General features: G+C 38.7%; 1 protein-coding gene across 1 annotated transcript; it reads left to right on the forward strand.

The window, feature by feature from the left end:
• The first annotated feature begins 578 nt into the window (after window positions 1–578).
• GOLGA5 (golgin A5) lies at window positions 579–17,904 on the forward strand. Its single transcript, XM_054400310.1, has 12 exons — window positions 579–1,146; window positions 4,554–4,775; window positions 5,830–6,049; window positions 6,600–6,723; window positions 7,531–7,734; window positions 8,600–8,770; window positions 9,430–9,558; window positions 11,534–11,632; window positions 13,027–13,252; window positions 14,495–14,600; window positions 15,788–15,851; window positions 17,437–17,904. Exons 1-12 carry the CDS (start codon window positions 579–581, stop codon window positions 17,515–17,517), a joined length of 2,214 nt encoding a protein of 737 aa, XP_054256285.1. The 3' UTR covers window positions 17,518–17,904.
• Window positions 17,905–24,755: the final 6,851 nt, after the last annotated feature.

Genomic DNA, 24,755 nt, shown 5'->3' on the forward strand with positions numbered 1-24,755 from the left:
CGGGTTGTGCTGAGGTCTTTGCCGCTCATGAGGGCTGCCAGCTGTCGGGGGGGGAGGGGGCGGGCCGGGAACTGGCAGCAGTGCTAAGGGTGGGCAGGGAGGGAGCCAGCGGCCACCCTGAACGTCGCCCTTTCTCCCGGCCTTGCCCGTTTCTGCGTTTTCCCTTTCCCACTGTGGGTGTACTCGGCCAGGGAACCCTCCACAACCTGCTCCGGGTTGAAGAAGACCTTCCCGGGAACTGGGAGAGAGACGCACGTCACCTGTGTAGTCTCGCAGGCCCTTTCTGCAAGTGTGGGCATACACCTGTCCCCCGTGCTACTGTCGCACGACGGATAGCAGACTGCAGAGTTTGTTGTGGAGCAGTTCCACTGAATCGTCAGTTATCAAAGCAGCAAAATACCGAGTAGAAGGAAAGTATTAACATAATTGCAGCACTCATAGAGAATAACCCTACAGTTGTTCGGGTAACCCATGCACCTTGCCTTATCAACGCCAGTCTGATTTGTAATTGTTCTATGTCTTTCGCAGGGTATGGTCCCTGAAATTTTAATTTTATAGTTTACCAACAGACATCCATCATGTCTTGGCTTGCCGATCTTGCTGGAAAGGCAGAGGATCTCCTCAACAGAGTTGATCAAGGTGCTGCATCAGCTCTGAGCAAAAAAGACACAGCCAGCAGTGCAGTTTATGATAATAAGAATTTGGACTCTGCCAATGAATATTCTGAACTGCATCAGCGTACTGGAGAACTGAAATATCAGATGTCATCCAAAGCAGCCTACATCTCTTCAGCAGCTGATAATATTAAGCATCAAAAGGCCACAATCCTAGCAGGAACAGCAAATGTTAAACCAGCACGTAGAACGTCTTCGGAGGTTACTTTGCCAGTGGAAAATGTATCCACACCGAGAGCTGCATCACACTTTGTGAGAAGAAAAAAGTCGGAACCTGATGATGAGTTGCTATTTGATTTTCTCAACAGTTCAGAGAAAGAGCCTAATGGAAAGATGGACTCTAAAAAATTAGAGAAGAGCAAAGCACCCGTTCTTCAAAATCACTCTCGGACTTCAAGCATAAGTTCTGTGTCTACCAGTACACAGAGTGCAAAAACTGCTGAAGATAATTCCATCAGGAGTCAAGGCAATGGTAGTTAAATAATATTGAACATAGAGATACTTAAAACCCAAGTTCGTTTAGGGTAAGGCTAGGTGATGGTTTTACTGTCATGTCATGAAACATTTAGTGGTAGTATGTGTGGAGTGCAGCAGGGTGTGTAACATTTTTTCATCACTGGGATAATCTTAGATACCATGCTGATCTGACAGGCTCCATAATTAATACCTATGTCTTCTGTGTTCTTGGTCTACCTCATTGCTGCTTTCACCTCCCTGAGCTATGACCTAACCTTGCATCAGCCCCCGTATATCTCCACTTAGAAACACAGATGCTGCTGCACTTGTTTGATCACTCAGGGGCCCTTACCTGTTGTTGCCATGTAGGAGAGTGACTTTCACCAACTGGTAGATGGTGTTGGCTATTGCCCAGTGTACCATGTGAGGTGATGGGAGGTTTTCACTGTTCCACCATGGAAGAGGGATAAGGTGTCAAGTTTGCTTGTTCTGCAGAGTGGAAAGTTGGATATGGATAGGCTGTTGCACAACTACAGACATCATAGAACTAGACAGATAAAGCCTCCAGGATAGTAGTTGCCAGTAGTAGTTCATTACTGCAGTATAAATTCAGGTGCCTGAAAGAGCCTCCAGGCTAGACAGTCAAAAGCTGGGGCTGTTCTCATGTCAGTGCAAAAGGATAACGTGGTTGGGAAGTGTCAGAGATGTGTTCTCTGTAAGACTGTCCAATTGATACTCAGCCCTTGCTGCTGCACAATTGAAGCAAATGGTTATATTATTTCTTGATAGTGTGCTTCAAATACTTATTTTTTTGTTCAGTACTTCGAATGTGTGAAGCACTGTAAATGCCAGTTTTTTTAACTTAATACATTAAGTATTTTGAAAAAAAACCTTTAAATTTTCAAAAGGATCATTACAAAGATGTGAATATTTTTGGATTTCCAAGTCTGTAATTTTTCAGTAAGGTCTATTAATGCTAATAATAATTCACATACATTAGACCTGGCAATATGGCCTTGCCAGGTGCCTAAGCAGCATAATTGTTTTGTTCAGTGTGACCTGTTGAATTTTCATCTGAGAATTTTTGAGTGGAGTTTGCGTTGTAGAGCCACCAAATGAATCATAGAATAGTCCAGGCTGGAAGGGACCTCCAAAGGTCATCTAGTTCGACCTCCCCTCAGTCAGCGGGGACATGCCCAACTAGACTAGGCTGCCAAGGGCCTCATCAAGTCTTACTTTGAATATCTCCAGGGAAAGGGCCTCAACCACCTCCCTGGGCAACCTGTTCCAGTGTTCTACCACCCTCATACTTCTTCCTAATATCAAATCTAAATCTGCCCTTCTCTAGTTTGAAGCCATTGCTCCTTGTCCTGTCGCTGCAGGCATTTGTAAACAGTCTCTCCCCATCCTTCCTGTAGGCCCCCTAATGCTGCTATTAGGTCTCCCTGGAGCCTCCTCTTCCCCAGGCTGAACAACCCCAGCTCCCTCAGCCTGTCCTAATAGCAGAGGTGCTCCAACCTCCTGATCATTTTCATGGCCCTCCTCTGGATCCCCACCATCAGGTTCTTGTCCATCCTATATTGAGGGCTCCAGACCTGTACACAGTACTCCAGGTGAGGTCTCACCAGAGCAAAGTGGTAGAATCACCTCCTTGGATCTGCTGGCAACACATCTTTTGATGCAGCCAAGATTGTGATTTGCCTTCTGGGCTGCAAGTGCACACTGCCTGCCCTTGTCCAGCATGAGGAAGCATGCAATTACAACAGAAGAGTTTGAGCATGCTGCTTTTGAAGTTGATTGTACAGGATATGAATAAAGGATATGTGTGTCCTTTAAATGTTCTGTATAGCATCTATTGTAGTAGCTTATGACACAGTAGCTACAGACAAAACCCATTAATGTTATTCTTTGTACACTGCCATGGATATAATCTAGTATGTGCTATAAATGGCCAATTTCTTGCTTTATTAGCTTCATTAATTTATGAAGGTTTCTGGACAAAGTAATGAGGATAAATTGTCTTATAAATTGTGTAAATGAATCGAAAGGAAGGATATGACACTTCTCAGAACCATTTAAATAGGAAAGGGGTTTGAGAAAATGTGGAAGGATTGTTGCTGTCACTGCTGCTACTTGTCAGTGTGTTATTGGGAATTAATGATGTGCCTCAGTTCCCTGGGCTCTGGCTAATAAGAGCTGCTGCAGCACTAACAAGGAGGGTGGAACAGGTTGGTGGCTGATCACAAGATGAGGTAAATAACGTTGTGACAGCTGAGCTGCAGTCTGTCTCCCTGGATTTTCAGCAATGACTCATCTGGAATGTACAGAATTCAGAAGTAATACTTTTGGATCACCTGTTTGTTTGCTTACTGCATGCTGTGTTGTTCTAGACACTACTGCAGAGCTTCCAGCTCTCTGCACACTGGAATTAAGACTTAAAATGGATGTATCAATTCCACAGCAGTAGTACAGGGTGCTGTGTGCATTCATGCATGATGGGGAAAGGCTGTTCGTTCCTCCTTCCCTGCAAAGGACTGTTGTTCAGATTGCTGTCTGGAGTTCCCTTAAAGTTCTCACTGAGGTTCTAGGATTTAAAGAAATGAAAAATAAAAACCTGTGGTTTGGTTTCCATAGTCTGGAGAAATACAGTTTGTATTGGCAGAAAGCTTTTAACAGTTTGACAGAGTGTATCTACCTTCTGTTTTTTCATTAGAGAAAGGAGAGATCATGCTTCAGATCATTGCATCTTGGTTTCTCATAGTACCGGTGCTTTTGGAAGAATACTTTGAGAGCATTATTAGTACAGAACTATCAGTAGGGTGAAGTTTGAAATTATTCTTCATTTTTTTTTTTTTTTACATAAAGACAAGTAAAATACGTAAAATAGCAATGTGGCTAAGCTACGTGTTTAGGTTTGATATCAAGATAACTGACTCAAAATTATGTCAGTGTCATCTGAATAGATGTTTTTAAAATAAAATTTCCATCCTTGAAATAAAAATCTTAATGGGAAATCAGTATGAACTTGTACTAAAATTTCCTCTAATTGGTTGCTATGTATATTTCATCTATTCTCTTAGTCTCTCAGCTTGTGAAGAGCTCTCTGGGCAGCATAGTCATTAAAAAGTATTAATATTTTTAAAATCCTAAATGAGACATTAATGTAATAAATCTTATAGCTTCCATGTCTTGTCTTACAGGATGAGCAGAAACGCAGCATGATGTGTATATAACGTACAACAATTCTATTTTTGTGCAAGTCCCTTGGGAGAAGCAGCTCTGTGTTCCATTTCAAGGATAAGCTATTTTGATTTATTATGATGCTGCTGCATTTAGCCACTGATGTAGAACATGGAATTGCTGTTTATATCAAGGCAACTTACAAATACGTACATTGATTCTAACTTGCATCTCTCTGTACAGAAACTCCAGACAGTTCAGATTCTGGACTGGGAACACAAGGGGATGGTGTGAAGGATTCATCCCTAAGTGCAGTAACTAATCCTAGCCTTTCTGCTAACGATGATTTCAAGTCACATGAGCTATCCAATCTTCGCCTGGAGAATCAGCTGCTGCGGAATGAGGTTCAATCTTTAAACCAAGAAATGGCTTCATTAATTCAGAGGTCCAAAGAAACACAAGAAGGTACTGTGGTTTGGAAACTCGCCTGTAACACATTACTAAAATGCTAGTGCTGCTTCTAGGTTAGTGGGTTTTATTTGTAATGAAACCTTTCTAGTTAAATCTGCATGTATGACTTACCAAGCAAAATTATTATTGGTTTCAGAATAATAGGCTGGGAGAAAGTAAAAGGCTTGTTTGACTACAAAGATAACACAAATATTGATTAAAATGATGCAATTAAGTTAGTTCCAAAAACTACATCTTGTTAAAACAATGTTGGCAAATGTTGTTAGTACTAAAATACTTTCCCTGCATTTTTTTCAGCCTTTTCAAAATGCTGATTTTTAAACGAGTAAAGTCCATTAAGTATTTAAAAATCTCACTGCTTTCTGTCTGTAGGCTACAATCTCTGATGCCTAGAAATTGACAGTAAAAATACAAAATTTATTGTTTTTCTATGACTTTACTAGCTCTTTAAAAGCCAAATGAAATTACAAATATTAAAACTGTGAATATAAATTAAACACTTCAAGCCTTGAGCAAACTCCTGCTGTTACATATGCAATTGAGGAACCACTCTTTTTTTCCCCCAAATTAATCACATGAGCCAGAAAATTGTAATTTCTGTTGAAATTTAATATGGGATGTTTGTCTGAAATCAGAAGCCTCTGTAAGGATTCATGCATTATTTCAACGCTGGTGTGTTTTTCTACTGTTTTTTAGATTGAGCTTAGTGTCACATTGAGCTGAACTAGCTGCTTTATGCAGGTGTTTCCAAAGGGTTACTTGCACAGGGATAATCAATAGTAGGCCAATGCAAAGGTTGGGGCAGGTAAAATGTGTCAACTGCAGTGTGACAGAGAACGAAATACCTGTTTTGAGATCACCTGCAAAATTTTATGGGTTGTGCCCTGACAGCCGATCTGGCATTTGTTACTTCTTGGTAGCTCATAACGTTTCAGTGTTAATTCAACTTGGGTGTATTTAATTTCTTTCTTTAAGAAATGTGGTGTGTTCATCCTGACCACTTACAGGACCTTGCAGCACCTACTTATATAAAATTCTTGTTTTGTAGAATTGAACAAATCCCGGGAAAAGGTTGAGAAGTGGAATGTTGACCATTCTAGGAGTGACAGGGTGGTTAGAGAACTTCAAGCTCGAGTTGATGATCTGACAGAAGCTGTTGGTGCCAAGGATTCACAGCTAGCTGTGCTGAAAGTACGGTTGCAAGAAGCTGATCAGCTCTTAAGTGCTCGGACAGAAGCTTTGGAGGCATTGCAGAGCGAAAAATCACGGTACTTCATAAATCTACAGATAGTAGTGAGTTTGAAAATTCAAGGTAGATAATTTAATCTCTAAGAATAAAAGTGGATAAACTAGTGGGAAAAGGAATTGTATCAAGATTTGAAATATGAGGATTACAGTTTACTCTGAGCATGTTTCATAGCTGGCAGTGGGAACAGGGAAATGAGTATTAAATAGGGGCAATTGTCACCTGATCATTGGAATCCATTTTGTATAATGTATTTATGTTTTTTGTCGGAACCTTGAAGCTGAAGATCTGAAGACATGTGTCTTTGTCTTGAAAAATACATTTGCTTATCTACAAATATGAAGACTTTTCTGACTTACCTTAGCACCAGGATATGAATCAGCAATTGGATACTCTAGGTCAGGGTGGAGATATGCAATTCATTAATTCTAGGCCTCATCTGTAGACAACCATGTTCAATAATTTACTGGGTACATTTTCAGAGCTGGTCTGAAAACCAGGTGGTTGTATTTCTACCTGAAAATTCCACTAGATACCTCCTTTTTCAATTAATGCATGTATCACTCTTTTAGGATAATACAAGACCACAGTGAGGGAAGCAGTTTGCAAAATCAAGCCCTTCAAACTCTTCAAGAGAGACTTCGTGATGCAGATTCTACACTGAAGCGAGAGCAAGAAAGTTACAAACAAATGCAGGTAAGGCTTGAAGAGTAAACAAGAGTTCAGGTTCTGCTTTTGAGACCAAATCTGAGAGGTTCCAACTGCCCTCTCTTCCCCTTGACTTCAATAGCTGTTCAGGGTACTAAGTGCATGGAAGGATGTGCTGTTGGTTGCTCTAAGTGATGCTATTTTTTTTTTAATGTTATTTTGAAAGCTTTATGATTGAAAGATTTTGCGGATTAATGCTGATAATGCTGCTGGGTTTTTTTCATGGTAACTTATAACATTTTAGAACCAAGTCAATAATCAAATTTTCCATGCTGTGCTGTTATACAATAATTGGTTACACAATGTTAATAGGTAATCTTAAGAATTTTAAGCTGGATGATCACTTCTATGGTAAAGATGTGAGTACAGCATTACTAGAGATTTCTTTCCATGCTTATCGTGGTCTTTGTTATGTATAGTAGCATCTTGGAAAATCCTTATCAGCATCTGATTTTTGTTTGGTTTTTTAAAGTACTTCAAAATGTGACAGACTACATTTGATAATACGTTTTGAGGGGGAAGCTTACTTTTTGTTAACCAAATAAATGTAAATAGGAAGATTGCTATTCTCTCACTATTTCTGGTGATTGAAAGAAATGAATGTTTTTACTGATTATTATTTTGCACTTGTTTAAGCAAGCAGGATTTCTTTCCACATAGCACTAATGCATCTTAAAGTTGGAGGCAGTGGAAATGAGATATTGGGTCATGTGTAGCTGCTTTTAAACTTTCATTTTTCCTTTTTAGGTTCAAGTTAAGACCATACTTAAAGTATTGTTTCTTTATTGCTAATAGAATGAGTTTGCAGCTCGTCTAAGTAAAATGGAAGCAGAACGTCAGAACTTGGCAGAAGGGATAACTGTAGCAGAAAGAAAGTATTTAGATGAGAAGAGGCGAGCTGATGAGCTTCAGCAGCAAGTCAAAGTAACTAAAACCCACCTAGAATCTGCAAAGCAGGAACTGACAGACTATAAGCAGAAGGCTACTCGCATACTCCAAGTAAGCATTTTTTGATCATACACAACGTTTTTTTTTTATAAGGTGTTATGCTTCAAAGAATCTAATTTGTTGGGGGGTTTTTTGTGTGTGTGTGTGTGACCTGTAATATATTTTTGGGTCATATCTACAGTGATACTTATACAAAACAGCTACCTGTCTATTTAAAGTTTACAGATTGAGTGAAATGGAAGTGCAGATCCTGAACTTAAAGAAGAATCCAGGTGAACCATTGCACTTACCATGCAACATCTATCTACATGTTTTGAATCCAAGAGTCCAATCTTAAATAAATAGATGCAGCCTACATTTTTTTCCACTAGTATTCTTGAGCCAAGAATATTGAAGGGCAGGTTTTACGTCGCCTTGATAAACAGGAGAAGAATGAGATCAGACATGAACATTAGGCTATCGTGTTGACTCTGAGTAAAGTGGCTCATCCTCTGACCCAGAAGAGTTACTTATTTCTGTATTTGGCTCTTATTTGGCTTTGTTGGCAGGAGAAAGAATGGACGGAAAGAGGGTCATTTTGCCTTTAGTCTGTTTGTGTCTGTCTGCTCTCTTATGGTAGCTGGAAAGCCAAAATTGTTTAGCATTGCAGTTACTACTAACAAGAAAAGCTGTACTCTTCCTTCGGGTAACACAGGCTTTTGGTAAATCCAGTCTTTTGGCATACAAGAAGTAAGAAAAAAATATCACTAGGGAAGCATTTTCATTTTTAAATACATAGGGTCATTGTTCTCTTGGTTTAATAGAACAGATAAAGCAGGTCTTTGTTTACATTTCATTTTAAACCGAAGTTACTGTGGTAGATTGTAGGTGAGCACTTGTTAAATACTGCGCTAAATAATCATTGGTTTATTTTCAGTCTAAAGAAAAGTTGATAAACAGCTTAAAAGAAGGTTCTGGTATTGAAGGCCTGGATAGCAACACTGCAAACACAATGGAATTAGAAGAACTAAGACATGAGCGAGACACTCAGAGAGAAGAAATACAAAAACTGATGGGGCAAATACAGCAATTGAGAACAGAACTGCAGGTAGCTATGATCATGTACATGTGTATTTGGAGTTAACCATGCACAAAGGATTGTTTCTTGTATACTTCAGGGCTGTTGTTTCTAGCATTTGTTTGTCTTGGAATTAAAGTGAGCCAACTTTTGCTTGTGGTGCGACAACTGCTTACTGATACCCTATTTCTTTCCATGTTCTCCCTCACCACTTAAGGATGTGTGAAGAATACCATAGGTACCACTTCTTTTTCCCTCACTACTGCATGCCTCTTTTGAGGCAAGCATTTATTTCCAGACAAGCATGGTGATTTCTGTGTAGATCACCTATATATCCTTTTCTGCAAGGGCTAATAATCCTTGAAGCAGCTGTAATCTGAGTTGTCTGCTGACAATTGGCTCAACCCAGCAGTTGCATGAAAGCCTACTTTACACATTTTTAGCCTGTAGACAGTAGAAAGGAAAAAGTAGAGGATTGTAATGTTCACAAAATGCATTTTTTTATTACTATATTGGTAAAAATATTCTGTATAAAATGACCAAATGTCATTTATTTAATATACTCTTGTCTTAATTTTCATTTGAAGCGCTATGGCTGGTACAGCTTTTTGTTGTTGTTGTTGTTACCTGTGACAGATTGCAGTATTGTTTGAATGCTGCTGAAGTGGTAACATTTCTGTTCATTGCAGGATATGGAGACTCAACAGGTGAGTGAAGCTGAGTCAGTAAGAGAGCAGCTTCAAGACCTGCAAGAGCAAATAGCAGCACATAAAAAGGCCAAGCAAGAGGCAGAAGCTGAGCTAGAACGGCAAAAACAGGTAAGGATATCTTGAAAACTAATTGGTCTTCCTTTAGGCCTCATGTGGTATAATCAGTAAAGTGTTTGGTTTAATAAGAGAGTTGCTGATACAATATTTGAGTTATTTTTTGTCTAGTGTTCCGAAGGAATCCCCAAAAGCTTAATGAATGTCACTAAGCCAAACAAAGTGCAATCATTACTAAGGAATGGCCAGGGCCTTATGGAAACTCAGGATAAACAGAGATGTTGCTGATATATTAAAGAATAAACATTACCCTGGAGGGTGCACAAAATTGATTATGGTATTAAATTTAATTCAGCAAAGGAAGGATGAAACAATAGGGATGTAGTAACATTTGTAACAGCTATTTATATGGAGAAACTCAAGTCGTAAAATAGGTTACTATAGAACTTCCAGTGGTCAAGTACTACATAAGATTTAGCTCCTAAAACAATGTTACTGTAGAACCAATTCATAGATTCTTCACTCAGTTCTGAATTTAAATGTTGTTACTTCCAAACTGCTCTGTTAGACAATTGCTGATAAAATTATATTAATGCAGTCTGTGAATCTGCAATGAATTTTGTCAGTTTGTGTAATTTTTGAAACAAACTCTCTTGATTTAAGCAGTTTTATGATCAAAAGAAGTGGGGGGAAAGGCAAACTCATGATTGGGAACAAACCTATTATTCGGTAGAAATTAAGACAAATGCTTTGCACCCCATTAGAAAATTTCACTGTAAGTAAAAGCTCATGTAAAGAGAAATAATAATGAGGAAAGCAGGAGAGTACATTGTATCTGCTAGGAACAATTTATCTTACAGGATTATCTGTCCTTCCAGAAACTGCATTTTAATGAGATGCTAGCAGCTTGAACTAATTAAAAGGCAGAATTTGAGGTCTGATCTTGATGATGTTTATTATGCCAAAGCAGATGGTAGATAGTATATTACTCCTCTCCTTCTGAGGGGCACACTTGAATCAATACTACATAGAGAAAATTGAAGTCAGTTAGTATTAACTCCCCTCTCCACCACACACACACAAAATACCCAACCCAAAACCCCCCACAGCCAGACATTATCAGTTATTGCAGAAACTGAAGTATTCCTCTGGATGACACACATTTATGTGTACTTTTAACATAATTTGGTGCGTTGATACTTAATACAATTACTGTCTGTCCTATCTGGGAGTTCCTTTAACTATTTCCATAAGGTTTGTGAGACTGAAGATGGAAAATAAGTAGAGGTTTTTTTCCCTTGGACATCTGATGGTTTGAAGGGAGAGTAGGATTATCTGTTTCTGTAGTGACTGGCAGCTGAAGTTAAACAGAGACTTGAAGACTGTCTTAATTTAAAAGATAAGCATAGCAGGTCTTGAAATCAGAGTTAAAATAGCCACTAAATCATGGGAATGACAAAATTTATGATCGAATGTGTTGTTTATTAAATTGTCCCTTGCTAATATTCCTTCACCTTTCACATTCATTATGTTCATTCTTCCTAAACTTTAAAGGAAGATCTGTGTCATACAGAATTCTGTATATGCCAGGGTTTTTTAAACACTTTCAAAAAGTAGTATCTTTGATTGATGGGTTTCTCTTAGAAATAAGTATTCCACTCCAAAGTATTTCCTAATTGTTTGTTACATAATTGACATTATTTCAAGATAACAACATAATGAACAATGAAAGTATGAGGAAGTTAAATCATAGTTCCAATGAAATTTTGATTGTTAGATTAGTATTTCTATTAGGTCAGTCTCCACAGAAGAGTTTTACAAGTCTCGTAGGTTGTGTCTTCATACTCATCTCTCTTATTTATTTTTCCCTACCCTAGTCAGACACTTAGCTAAGATTAAATTTCAGCTTATACTTTATTGCAACATATTGCCTTCTTGTGTTCTACTGTGAAACTCCTGATAGGAGACTGTTTCTCAAAATATGTACATATACCAAATCTTTTACTTGTGGTTGTGATACGTGCTGTAGGAACTTCATTATACAGAAGAAGAATTGTATCGAACAAAGACTACTTTGCAAAGCAGAATAAAAGACAGAGAGGAAGAAATTCAAAAGCTCAGAAATCAGGTATTGTATAGAAAATAACTTTATCGCTTTATGAAAATGATGAAAACACATTACTTGTACAAAAGCAACATAAAGGCTCTATTAGTGTGTTGCAGTGTGCTTGCTTTCAATACAGAGTAGAGTTTTGAGTGGAAGGAGTACAAGAAGGGAACTGTGCAGGAGTAAATAGCCTAATTTATAATTGCACATGCTTTTGCCTTGGAAGTGGGGGGTGGGCAAGAGTCAATCTGTGTCCCCACTAGACCTGATAGAGCAGTGCTGGGTCAACATTTTTCTTCTGAAAACTAAACAAACCTCCTTGGCACTTGATTCAATCATCATGTTTTCTGCCAGGATCCTTTTAACTGGACATGAGAATGGATGTAATGTCCTGCAGGCTCAGTGAGCCATATAGCCCACTGTTTTGTCTTGGACTGTGGCAGTGGGGCCAGTATGTGAGCCTGGACACTTTCTTCACTCCCTTGTACTCACTTCGGGATGTTAAGTCCCTAGTAAGTCCCTGCTAAATCCCACCAGTATGCTTATAGACCTGTTTTCCTTGAATCAGCCTAAACACTTTTGGAGCCTTGTTGATACTTGTCAGCATCCACAGTCTCCTTGGGCAGCATGAAAGCATATGCCTCATTTTGTGTGAATTATCTTGGCATAATGAACAGTGGTCTGTATGTAGAGAAATTGGTCAGCTAGGGTCAACTATGGTCAGCTGTACAGTTATAGTGTCAAAATTGTTGTGTTATTGTGATGAAAATTTCTTGAGCCTGTTGGTGGATGATTATCGTTATAATGGCTTCAGGACTACCTGCACTTGTCCTGGTGCATTACATCTATTTCTGCAAATTGAATGACGTGATCCATATTTTCTTTTGCTGTCTTTGCAGTTTCTATTTGCTCATAAAATCATGTTTTCTGCCTCAGCACTTCTCAGTTCTTCTGCAATGTATCCTGCATTGTCACCATTTTCATTCAAGCTTTCCGATAGAATGGTATCAAATTCTCCCCGTTTGTACTGAGTTGTTCCTTCGTCACTCCAGAACGTTTTACTCCCTTGTTTTGTTAAGTTGCAAGTATGACAGCAAGGCTGCATTATCTTGCTATTCTCATGCCTGCCATTTTAAACTCAGCTCTGAGGCATATAATGGTTTTTGTAATTATATAGATTATATAGAAGTATTCATATTATTAGGAGTGGAAAACAGGAATACATTTTAACATACCTTTTTTCTGTCATGTAAAATCTTGTAGCAACTGTTGAAATTAAATGTCTTCTTTACAGTGCTCATCAGTGATAATTCTGATAATATTATCCTGTAAAAACTCTGTGATGGCCTAACTTAGTTCTGAACTTACTCTGTTTTGGTTTTTTTTGGTATTTTTTGCTTTGCTTTGTGTTTTAGCTCACAAACAAGGCCCTGAGTAGTAGTAGTCAGACAGAATTAGAAAATCGTCTTCATCAGCTGACAGAAACCCTAATTCAGAAGCAAACCATGTTAGAGAGCCTGAGCACAGAGAAAAACTCACTTGTCTATCAATTGGAACGACTTGAGCAACAGCTGAAGGCTATCCAAGGCACTAACTCTAATGGACCTTCCATTAACATGGCAGGCATCGATGGTGCTGAAGGTAAATAAGGAAACACAACACTTAAAACTCTGTCCTTTCTACAGTTCAGGCCTTTGTATTTCCTAATGCCTCTCCCTGAAAGTCTATGAGTTTATAAGGAAAAAAAAATGCTGAAAATATGCAGCTTATTTATGCCAGGGACCTTGTCAACAGCAGTCAGTCATTAAAAAATAGTTAAATAGATGTTCCTTTTTGTGTGTAAATGACTTTAAACTTAATAAAGCAACATTAAGCTTTAGTTCTCAATACTGTGGCACTATTGGAGCTATCATATTTACAAATCCTGTCACAAGTGCAAATAAGTCTTTTCTGGTTTAAACTGAATGTCAGAAGCAGGATGTAAGTCTCTTGTTAAGTGCTTGAGAGGTGAGCAAGAATGGAATACCTTCTTCTGATTCTTGATCAGAATCTGGTTGAAATAAGTTTCCTCCTGGCTTTCTGTTTTTCTTGAAAGCAGCTTGAAATACGATGGTTCTGCTGAGGTTTGTTTGTCAGTACTGTATAGCTCTAGGAGAACCTCAGCAGGTGAACCATGCTTTTGAGATGTTACTTTTCAACATCGGAGGTTGTAATTTTGTATATATGGTAAGTAAATCTAAAAGCAATGGACAATTACCAAGAGGTGTAAAATGAGAATTCAGACTTCTGTTTCTCTGCTTATGAAAACCTTTTACAATAAAATGAGAACAAGCAGTTTTGAAATGTATTTCCTTTTGGCTTGTTTTTAAAAACTTCAGAAGGCTGAAGTCTAGTTGCACAAAGGTAACATTATCTGGGAGTCTTTTTACATAAAATTGATACATAGTAAAAAAAAGTAAAGTATAAAATTTTGGAATGTATAAGTTAGTATCATAAATGCTGTTGAAGGTTTATTGTATGAGAACTAAAGCAAATGGGGTAAATGTCACAGCATCAAACCTATCATTTTATACACCTAATAACAGAATTATTATTACATTATAGAATTTAATATCAAAATGTCCACCTAGCAAACTAAAATGAGCCTGAAAAAATAACACTAAATCGAAGAAACATTTGTTCTGATTGTAAGTTTATCCGGATTTCCTCTCTCAAAGCACACTCCTCTGCCCTCAGCAAAACAGCACTAACAAGTCAGATTAGTCAATGTTTTTGTGTTATTTTTGTATATCTTTGCAATAAACTTGTTCATTTGTTTTACTTAAGCAATAGCCTGGCTGGCTTTGCACTGATGAGATTTTATGGTTTTGTCCCTTCCAACAGGCGCTCGTATGCGTAACGTTCCTGTCCTGTTCAGCGACGTGGATACTAACGTGGCAGGAATGTATGGGAGGGTTCGAAAAGCTGCCAGTAGCATAGATCAGTTCAGGTAAGAGTGTACTAAGGAAATGCATTTTGTAATTGCTGGAATCCTTTCATTCTTTTCAAGTGGCACACCTATTTTCAATTGCTTCTATGAAGGTAAAAGCAAAGAATAGTTAAGCTTAAGTGTGGTGTAAATGACTAAATATTAACCTAGTTCACTTGGGCTTTCCTATATTAATATCCTTAGGATTTTGAGACTTATAGTCCGCACTCTTGTGGATTTTGATAGAATCACTAAACTGTATACAAAAAAACCCTTACAGTTTTCATGACCATCTTCTACCTTTCTCACTTTCAGAATTTTTTACTGTCTGGGGTAAACACTGTAAGAGTCTATTAGTGAGGCAGTCTTTTTAAAGCATCTTAATGAAGACGAGACCTTGAAATATAATCTGTTCGAGGAGTTAGTAAACAAAGGTCATTGTGGATGCAGCAAAAGATTTTGCTTTGATCCCTTTTCTGAGCAGTTGGGCTAATTGTTCTCAACAAAGGTCTGCATCAAAACTTGAATCAAATACCAACAGAAAACAAAATTAAGTAATATTTTTTTGATCCACTGAATGCAAGTTACCATGATAGGAAGTCCTTTCTGCTTCCATGGTACTTAATTTCACATGAAGAATATCGAGATTCCCATGGTTTCCATATGTGATGTTTTAATACTGAACTTCACTTGGCAGTATCACACTCACTCCAGCATGCACATGGGGTTTTTTAACCGGCAGGACTGAGCACACATCTACTGCAGTACCTTTCGTAGAGCTGTAGTGGGAAACTTGGAAAACTCGTGTCTTTTAATCTAGGGAAATGAAAGAATGGTAGTGATCCATAGGTTTTTTCAAAGGAATCCAAGGGTTTGGTTGCTTAAATCTTTTTAAGAAATTCATTACCACTCTTCAGGTAACAAAACCTGCCATACATACAGCATATTTGTGAATTTTAAAATGCCTGCACAACTCTTGAGTCATGGTTCTTTTTCACAAACTCTTCATTATGGTCTCAGTTTGGAATTTTCTCACTCTGTTCAATGTCTTAAATATATTAAGTGAAATTCCAAGTCAGAAACAAAGCCATGTGTATGACATTAGTTGATGTTTATGAGTTTGTGGCGACTGGAATGAAAGGAAAAGGAATTTTGTTGCTCAGAGCTGACTCGTGCATTTTGGTTTTTTTCCTCTTGTGCTTGTGTAGCATTCGGCTGGGAATCTTTCTAAGGCGGTATCCCATAGCAAGAGTCTTCGTAATCATTTACATGGTGAGTAAGATTTTAGCTCATTTTATATAACATTTCTTAAACTGCAAGGTGTTTGGTGTTCAAAAGGCTCTATAATTAACTCTTCAATGTATTTTTTTTTGCAAAGCAGGCTTAAACAGTACTTAGGTAACAGCATTTTGGGAGTCGTGTTGCTTGGCGGTTTTCAGGTTTTCCCAGGAATTCTTAGTTTAGCAGTCTTAAAGATGTTTATGTAAATACCATTTAAAAGTCTGTATAGGTAGATATTTACTACTAAAATACAACATAAAAGTGATTTGTTGCCAAGGTTAACTCACTACACCTATGTTCACTGCATTTAGGAAAATGACATCTGTCGTAACTTTTTTTATATTTGGCTCTTCACGTTTTGTTCAGTGATTAATAATTTCTGGTAGCTGAAGAAGTAGCAAGAAAAATTGTTCTTGTTAGGTTTAAGCAAATAGTAGAAAGTTGCTCATACAGACTTGCAATTGATAAAACTAAATTCCTCTGATTTCCACTGGAGGGCAGATGTCTTTTGGTTAAAGTGACCTGTGGTGAGGTGGGTGTGCAGTCTGCTCTGCTTGGAAATACTCCACTAGTTGAGCCTTAGAGCCTTTGAAATGTAAAAAAAAAATATGTTCCTTGAAAAGGCATAATGATACTTCTGAACACAGTTTCCAAGAACGGCTGTCACTGTTTCCAGTGAAACAGCAGTTCCTGTGTGCAATTTCTTCTTTCAGCCTGTTACAGAAGGGAGCTGGGCTGTTTAATCCCTAGGCTCTCTCTTCTTCCTGTTCATGACTTGGTCGTGTCAATAGGTGAACAAAGTTATTTGCATCAAAACATTGAAGACTTCTAACACCTAAGGTACTGTCTGAAGTGAAACTCAATGATGGTTGCATAGGAGCTGTATATTGGGCAGTCAGCAGCAGTTATTCTTTTTCAGCTTGAAACTTATGACAATTGTAACTTGAATTGTTTATTTTTTTTAGAGAAATGTGGCTTATGTAATGTCAGTTTTCTCCCTTGTTGCACCCACAGCAACTTCTAAATGGATAGTTTCAGACAAATTTCAATGAGAATTAACATTTCTAAAAAGTTCATAAAAATACCTCGTATCAGTGCCTGTGGTAAGGAAAGGAGAACTCATCTATCTTACACAGTCTGGTATCAGCCATCTAGGACAGGAGTAGTGGCTTAGCAGTCACTCAAGGCAAATCACATAATGTACTGGCTGGGGCTGGATGTCAGAACAGCTGGAGTTACTGGAGCATGGAGGGAAAGAGAAGCCAGAAAACATCAATCTGTAGGAAACCAGTCTGCTTTAGTTTTGCTGTTTCTGTAAAATCTTTTGTTTCCTGCAAAGGACTTCAGAATCTGACTCAGCATTTCAATGTGCAAATAAGATTTATTTTGGGTTTGGTTTTTTTTTTTTAAGTAGTATGTGAATAATATGGAAAATGTTTAATAAAAATATTTCTCCAAAACTAGGATTTATTAGCTGTCATTGAGAGCTCTCATATTTACTGCTACTGTGAATGATGTTTGTCAGTGCTGATAAGTTAATCTTTTGGGGTTTGTTTTGTTTTGTCTTTTTCACCAGGCATTGCTTCATCTCTGGGTCATGATTGTTCTACTTACTTACAGCCCAGAAATGCACCATGACAGGCCTAGTGGCAGATAGAATGAGACAGGACCATACACTCTGCTAATGTCATTTGGACTGGACGTGTCTTTAATCAACCCTCAAACATCAGCAGACTTTTCCTCATGGATTTTAGGATGAATGAAGACCTTCATGCCTGGTTTATCACTACTTTTCCAATACATGTATAATACTATGTAGCTTTCTCAATTTACCTAAAGGAGCATCACTTTCCTGGAGAAATAAAACTATTAAGTTAAGCTAGGCTGGTTAGCCTTTATTTTGTGTAGACCTTCTTGTGAGTAGTGTAAAAGATAAGAGTTGCACCTACAGGGAGATGTGAAGATTTCTGAAATTACAGATATATATATGATAAAAAATATTTTAGATCATACTGGATGTGGGCTGTGGTCAGGTAATAAACTGTACTTAGCAACTTAAATAAACTTTATTCTTTCTGATTTCTTTCAGTCTTCTTTTGCTCTTCTGTTTTTACCTTTGTAAATAACAGGCTTTTCCTTAACATGTTGAACTGAAAAAAAGGACAATGGATTGGTGCAATATCTTCTTGTAAATAAGTTTAAAAATAAAATTTTATGCATTCTTCTTAGTTTCATACTTCTAGTGCAATAGCGTTATCTTCCCTACCAGCCAAAGAGTGGCACTGCCTATTTAAAGGGTGGTATTTTAGCTTTATTAGAGAAAAAGAGAGATGGTTTTGAAAAAGAAGGTTCAACCTCTTTAGAAATAATGGTGTTATGCTTTGCACTTGAAATTTATAATTTTTAATTGCATTTTCTTATACCTCTCATTACTACGTGTCTTAATCACATCTTGTATTCATCAAAATATTTATTTTCTGAAACTTGGGTGAAACTATTTCTATACAAAGACTAGCAAAACACAAAATTTCTCATGTCTAAGCACTTAACAAATAATAAACTAATAAACCTCATGAAATATTTATCATAAACCCCACAATACTGAACCTACTGTAATAGTTCTGTTGTTAGACCATGGCATTCTGGAATTAGGAATTTGCAATACATAATAATACAAGGTAACTCTCTTTACCTAAGAAATTTCTTATCTTTTTGTGTGGTGCTGAAAGCTGAGTGATGGAAAGATGACTAAAAGCCATTTGTCACTCCTGCTCTTAAGAATATGGTTCAGTTTTCATGTGACTGGAACACACAAAAGTATTATGTCCTGTGCATGAGGTTTGTCATGCGAACTCCTATGGAAATGTTACAGTAGACAAACGACTGTGTTGCTGCTCTGATTCTGATCTTGTGGAGAAAACTGAAATGTTTTGCTTGAGCTAAGTAATAAAAGAGAGCATTTGCTGTAAGCTGTCCTTGACCTCTGTCACATTTGCTATATTTTGCCCAATCCCTGTTGCTTGTTTTCTTTTTGATTCTGAAAGTAAAGCCACTTTTGAACCCTGGAGAGCTGATTTCTGTTGAAGGAGATCTGGTAAGGACTTTTGTACAATCTTTATCTATACATGTGGGCTTTTTCATTTAAAACATCTGAACCACTGAATCTTTGGGTGTTCCAGTATATTGTGACAGTTTGTGGAGAACATTGTTAGTCTTGTAAAATCCTTACAGCTTTGCTTGCATCACACTGGCTGCACACCTATTCTTGCTTCCTTTCTCCTTTTTTTTTTTTTTTAATATACTGAGTTTTAGAGATGACTTTTTTTTTTCTATTAATTTACCAAAGGCACTACAGTACTTCTAGAACCCTGTATCATAGATGAGTATTCTTCTTAAGTTCTTCCAGAGTTTATGCTAGAAATTTTACAAGAGAAAGCACTGGAAGATTCCCACTGACTTCTGCCATTCAAGTAGGTTCTCGGTGTCAGTTTGGGCTTCTATAGTGTTGAACACTTTTAAAATTTTTTGCTATCTGTAAAAGAAGGGTACAGTTGGTTGTGTACCTGATTATTTTCTAACTTTGAAAAGGTGTGATGTTAACAACCAAACTGAGTATGTTCTCACCTATTAAAAAATCCTAACATAGGCAGTTTATAGTCAAAAATTCTTTGCTGCCTTGGCAATGGGCTGTTCAGTATAGAGGGTAACGTGATGAGGAAACAAATGCTGCTGTGCAACTAAAGGCTATGCTACAGTTTATGTAAACACTTCTAAAGCTGTCTTTAAAGCATAGAAGAGAATGAAAAGCCTTTATTGTGATGTTAAACTGCTTCAGAACTATGCAACAAGTACAGAGAGCTGCTCCTTAAAGCGTTTATTTAAACACTGTATTTTTGCCCCCCTAATTCATTTTTATAAGCTGCACATGATGCAGTGCAAGAACACACAAGACTCTGAGTTCACCTGAGTATAAATGTCATATTTTGAGTTGAAGAATAACATGTTTCGTGCCTCTGATTAGCAATGTTTGGCTCTGAACAGATCTGCAAAGTGTGCCACTGCTTCAGGTCAAGGGTGACATAAGGACATGATTCTAACAAGCAGCTCCTAATGATGTCAGGAGGTTGTCTTACTAAGCAGATGGCTTTGGAGTGAACACAAAGCTTCTGTTAGCCTCCATCTTTAAGTGCTAGGTCTATTCTTGTGAGACTATTATACTATTGGGTAGTTAAACTACCCTGACTTCAAAGACCAGCACAGCAATTTTGGGGGGTTGAAAACATTTTATGAATGCTAAGCCTATCTTTCCGTGCTCTGTAGACTAGCACAAGAAATAAAGGATCAGAATAACTAGCAGAAAATAGAAATGTGTCTCCCAGCTGCCTTATCTCACTGTCTTGAGAGCACGATTGACTATGATATGTTATCATATGATAACTGAACAAAAATCCTTTCTCCCTTTCCTTCCTTCTAGAACTGAAACTGTTCCAGGTATTAAGCATAACCTTAAGAGTCGATGAGAAATGAGGAAGAGTATCAGACTATATTTGTTTCCCCACTCCCTGCTTGCACTTAGCCTCTGTGCTACAGTCGGAAGAGGGTGAGAGGAGATGTGTCCTCTGGGATGGCTGGCAGCAGGCTCAGGGGCAGACAGGAGGCAAAGGCAGGAGCTGCTCAGGCAGAGGAAGCTGTGGAGGGGGAAGAGAATGGGTAGTGAGAACAAGATTGCTCTTTACCTGATATTTTGCAGCCTAGAAGAGTCCTGTTTCTGTCAGATGCTGGTTGTCTTGGTAGACGTTCAGTTAGGTAGTTATACTTGGTGCTAGATTTGGGATTCTGTGAAGGAGAGTTTTGTGTAAATGCTCACAAGCCCTCGTGACAATCAGTGTGACCTCAGCTTGCTGATACCTGATCTTTCTGTTTATTTACTGTGCTAGGTCAGCCATATGTATACCAAGCCCCTATATGAAGGAAGTGACTTTATTGCTTGATTGCAGATAATATTAACAAGGGGGAAATCAAACTTGCACAGTAATTAATTTACTAATTTCTCATCAGTATAGATGAGATAAGATTTTGTTTTACCGCAAAGAATCAAGTTTTTTTTGCTTCCTTCCTTCTTTGCTGACCACAGCCTGGCTAGAAGATTTGCCTTGAATGTGTTTCTAGGTATTTAGCCATGAAGCTGTAAGTAAATTTTTATGAATAATGCAGAGAATTCGTTAGAATTTAGGTTGCTTCCCTTTATGCGTTACCATCTTGCCCTTCGGCTTGAGTTCAGAAAGCCTTGACCTGGAAAGAGGCAGATAGATGTTGGCAAGGCAGAAATGATGAAAGATGAATAGTCAGAACTTAAGAAAGCTGAATCATCTGCATTATACATAGTTGCCTTTCAGATATGCACTTAAAATTTTAATCTGTGTTTTATAGTACCCAATGCAGGCTGCAGGCAGAACTGGACTCCACTGCTGAATTCCACAAATAGTGGAATAATCTTCTCTGCTCTCCCTGCCTAACCTTTCTTCCTGCTGATATCACTTGAATGAAATGCTTGTGCATCAAGGAGTAAGTGCAACTATTCAGAGAAAGTGTTCAATGCTCAAGGTGGCTCAAGGACTGTTGAATAGATCCAAGATGTAAGTAAATCAAGGTGGAGGAAATCTTGGGCTGGGGTTACAAGGACACTTTTTCAGGTCATAGGGAAAAAAACAAAAGCTGCTGATTTATGATTAAAAACTTCTAGTAATGTAGTTAAAAGTCTGACAGGACAAAAGTGACCTATTCTGAGAAAATAAAAGATAGTAAAAGGAGGATTGCAATTTTTGTGCCATGACTTAGGCTTTTCTAATCAAGGAATCAGAAGCATGAATGGATATTTTGTCTAAAATTGACCATTCCTGTGCTGAAATTTAACTCTTTTGAGACAGGTGTTGCATGTGTAGCTTTTTACGTTTGCATATTCAGTTCAAATCAGGCAAACTTGTTGAAGAGAAACTGCAGAAGGACACAACCAGGAGTTTGAGCTCTGTAGCAGCAGGTGGAAGGGCTCCAGATGTTCTGCAAAATCAAGCAGGTGTGTTTGGTAAAGGTCTGTGATAAGAAAATCATGTTCTCTTTGACTATAGCTACCAAAGCTGTAATTAATTGCAGCAAAACAGCTGATACAACATAGAGAAGATCTGCAGTTGGAGAAACGGGATAGAGTGAATGTTGTTTCTTAAACACAGAAAAGGAGTCTGGTTTGGCACTCATTTTGAAGAGGAACATTATCAAAGACAGCACTTTCCTCCAGCCTTGTGCTTAGTATATTTTCCCAAAAGCTTATAAAGAGAGTATCACCTTAACACTAGTATGTTGCAGCAACCTTGAATAGAGATAATTTATAAGCAAATTCAAGCAGTAGTTAAGTCCAAAATTGCTCTATTAAAAAAAATATTAAGGAGCTCTCTGAAAACATTTCTGTTGCTATCACTAGTGGCAAGAAAACATAGTGATTCACGATTAGTGTTTAACTTGTAATCAGAAAATATATTCTGCTGGATGAGAGATGGAAAATTCCATTTTCCCCCCAAACAGGTAGACGCTCAAGGAGATCCCTGTCCATGAACATCTCATCTCCATTGCAGCAATCCTGACAAACCGAGAGGGAGCCTTCCGGTTTCACTCCAACTGATGCAGCTCAGGAGGCTGCATAGGTGTAGCACTGATGAAACAAAGAGCAGAAATTAGTATTCCCCCAGCTGTTCTTGCTGATGTCCAAGCTTCCCCATACAATAAAGCCAGCTCAGCTTGAATGCCTACCAATTTCTGCCAGTGGGGTATGTGGGTTGAGACTTCTCCCAAATGGTATCTTCTTAAAATGTATTTATGCACCTGAAGGAAGGAGTCTGAGTTTTGTTTTGGAAAGCCTCAATTCTTCTGGGCCCTGCTGACTTAGTGGGCCATGTCTTTGATCTTTGTGGGATACTCAGCTGAGCACAAGCTGTTCATGTACAAACTTTTGCAGCCTTCACAAGAACAAGGAAGGCTTTGCTTTCACAGCTTTACCTTCGGAGAGCCAGGCAGATGGTGGAGGGCACCTTACTTTGCAAGCATGTGGCCATGGCCCCCTGGAGGCTGTTTTCCCCAGGCTGTTGATAGATCCCAGGCACCCTGTCAGGCACTGCAAATGCAAGTGACCCCAACTCCAGTCAGGGGGCCAGGAGTGGCTGCCTCACACCAGGCAGTACGGCATCAAGGACCAAGACATACCTGGTTCATGTGTGACATTTGTGGCCATAAAGCCTCACCCTGATGGTGAGGGGTGTGTCTAATTGAACATGGAGTGTTTGCAGGCTAGCATTAGGGGAAGTTGTCTAAAAGTCTGCTCCCAAGTTGCAAACAAAAACAGTGCTCTCTCTGGAGGAGATGGGCACGGTGTGGCATCTGCTGTTGGTCTGAACACTTGCCAAACCTGTTTACAGGCCAAAAATCCTGCCTCTGCCTGCAAGGGTCAGGTTGTCCGAGGACTGGGGCCTGGCTTTGCAGCCAGAACAGACATTTCCATAGGCATGAAACAGAGCTGTGTGATCACTGGTATCAGTTATTCATGACTATTTATCGTTAATCCAAGGTTATTGAAAGCATTGGTTTGAACTTCCTGCATCTGCTGCTTCCCAAGGGTGCATGCAGCAATCAATTATGCAATGAAAGTCTTTAATAAAAGCAAGCAGTGCAGCTGCTGCTTTGGTAGGGGCTGTGCACTCGCAACCTGAGCTGGGCTGCTAAGGCAGCCTGCAGTGAGGCTCATGGCTGCCATGTCTGGGTGAGTGCTGCCCAACGCCAGTGCTGTGGAGGCAATAGCATGAGATGGTGCATCTGCTCAGCAACATTACCACCATCAAATCTTGCAGATGTTACTCTGTTTATTTTCAATTTTGTTTTGTATAAAACCTGGAGCACCTTGTGTTTTGAGGGGATGAAGAGGTTCTATCAAATACCTGCTCAGGGTGTTCCCAAAATGGCCTGGTTTGAGATGTTGTGGTACAGTTTTATGAATTTCCTAACATAAGTGTTATACCCAAAGCTGAGTGCTTGATACGTCACAGGAGGCTGAAAGGAGCTTGGCAGTGACACGAGGGGAGTTTCTGGAAGGTCAGGACCAGCTCAGTATAGCATTGTTTCCCAGAAGTTATTAGCTGCTTTGCCTCCATTTCTACTTGGATGAACCAAGCAGTTTCAACCATGTGGTGCTCTTCCTGGCCTCTGGTGTTACAGACAAAATACTTGCCTCTAAGTCCTAACAGCTGTCTTTCATATTGTTTTCACAAAAATTATCTTACATTTACTAGCAAGGCCACACAATGCTCCACTCTCCCACTAATGACAGTCAGGTACAATGCTTCATTTTTAGGTTTTGGTCAGCAGCACTGTGGAGTTAGCCATTTCTTGTACATTTTTCCCCTAGAAATCTTTCAAGCAAAAGTGACAAGGTGTTTTCACTGTCCTTGCTGACTCATGGAAGCAGGATTCCTATCCTCCTCAGCACTGGGAAGAGGAAATCCATAAGCTATCACATCTTCCAAACCAACCCCAGGGACCTGGTGCAAACCTCAAGATCCACTGGCCTCAGGTATGGAGCTGTTGAAAACCAAGGTGCTTCTGAGCAGTACTCTTCTTCAAATGTCATTTGGTGATCCCTCAGAAAGTCTTCACTTTGCTTAGCACTACAGATAAGGCATCTTCTGGATACCTAAGTGGGAATGCTTTTGAGATTTTAGTCTTATCATCTGAAGTCCAAGCAGATCTATTCCCTGCTATGAAGGGCTTATTTTTATGGGGGGAAAAAAAAAAAAAAGATTTCTCAGTATTTGACCATGAAAAATTTCTGTCAAGTGTTGTCTTTCAGCAACTAAT

Source organism: Indicator indicator, chromosome 4 (assembly GCF_027791375.1).
Source record: "Indicator indicator isolate 239-I01 chromosome 4, UM_Iind_1.1, whole genome shotgun sequence".
Taxonomy (NCBI): domain Eukaryota; kingdom Metazoa; phylum Chordata; class Aves; order Piciformes; family Indicatoridae; genus Indicator; species Indicator indicator.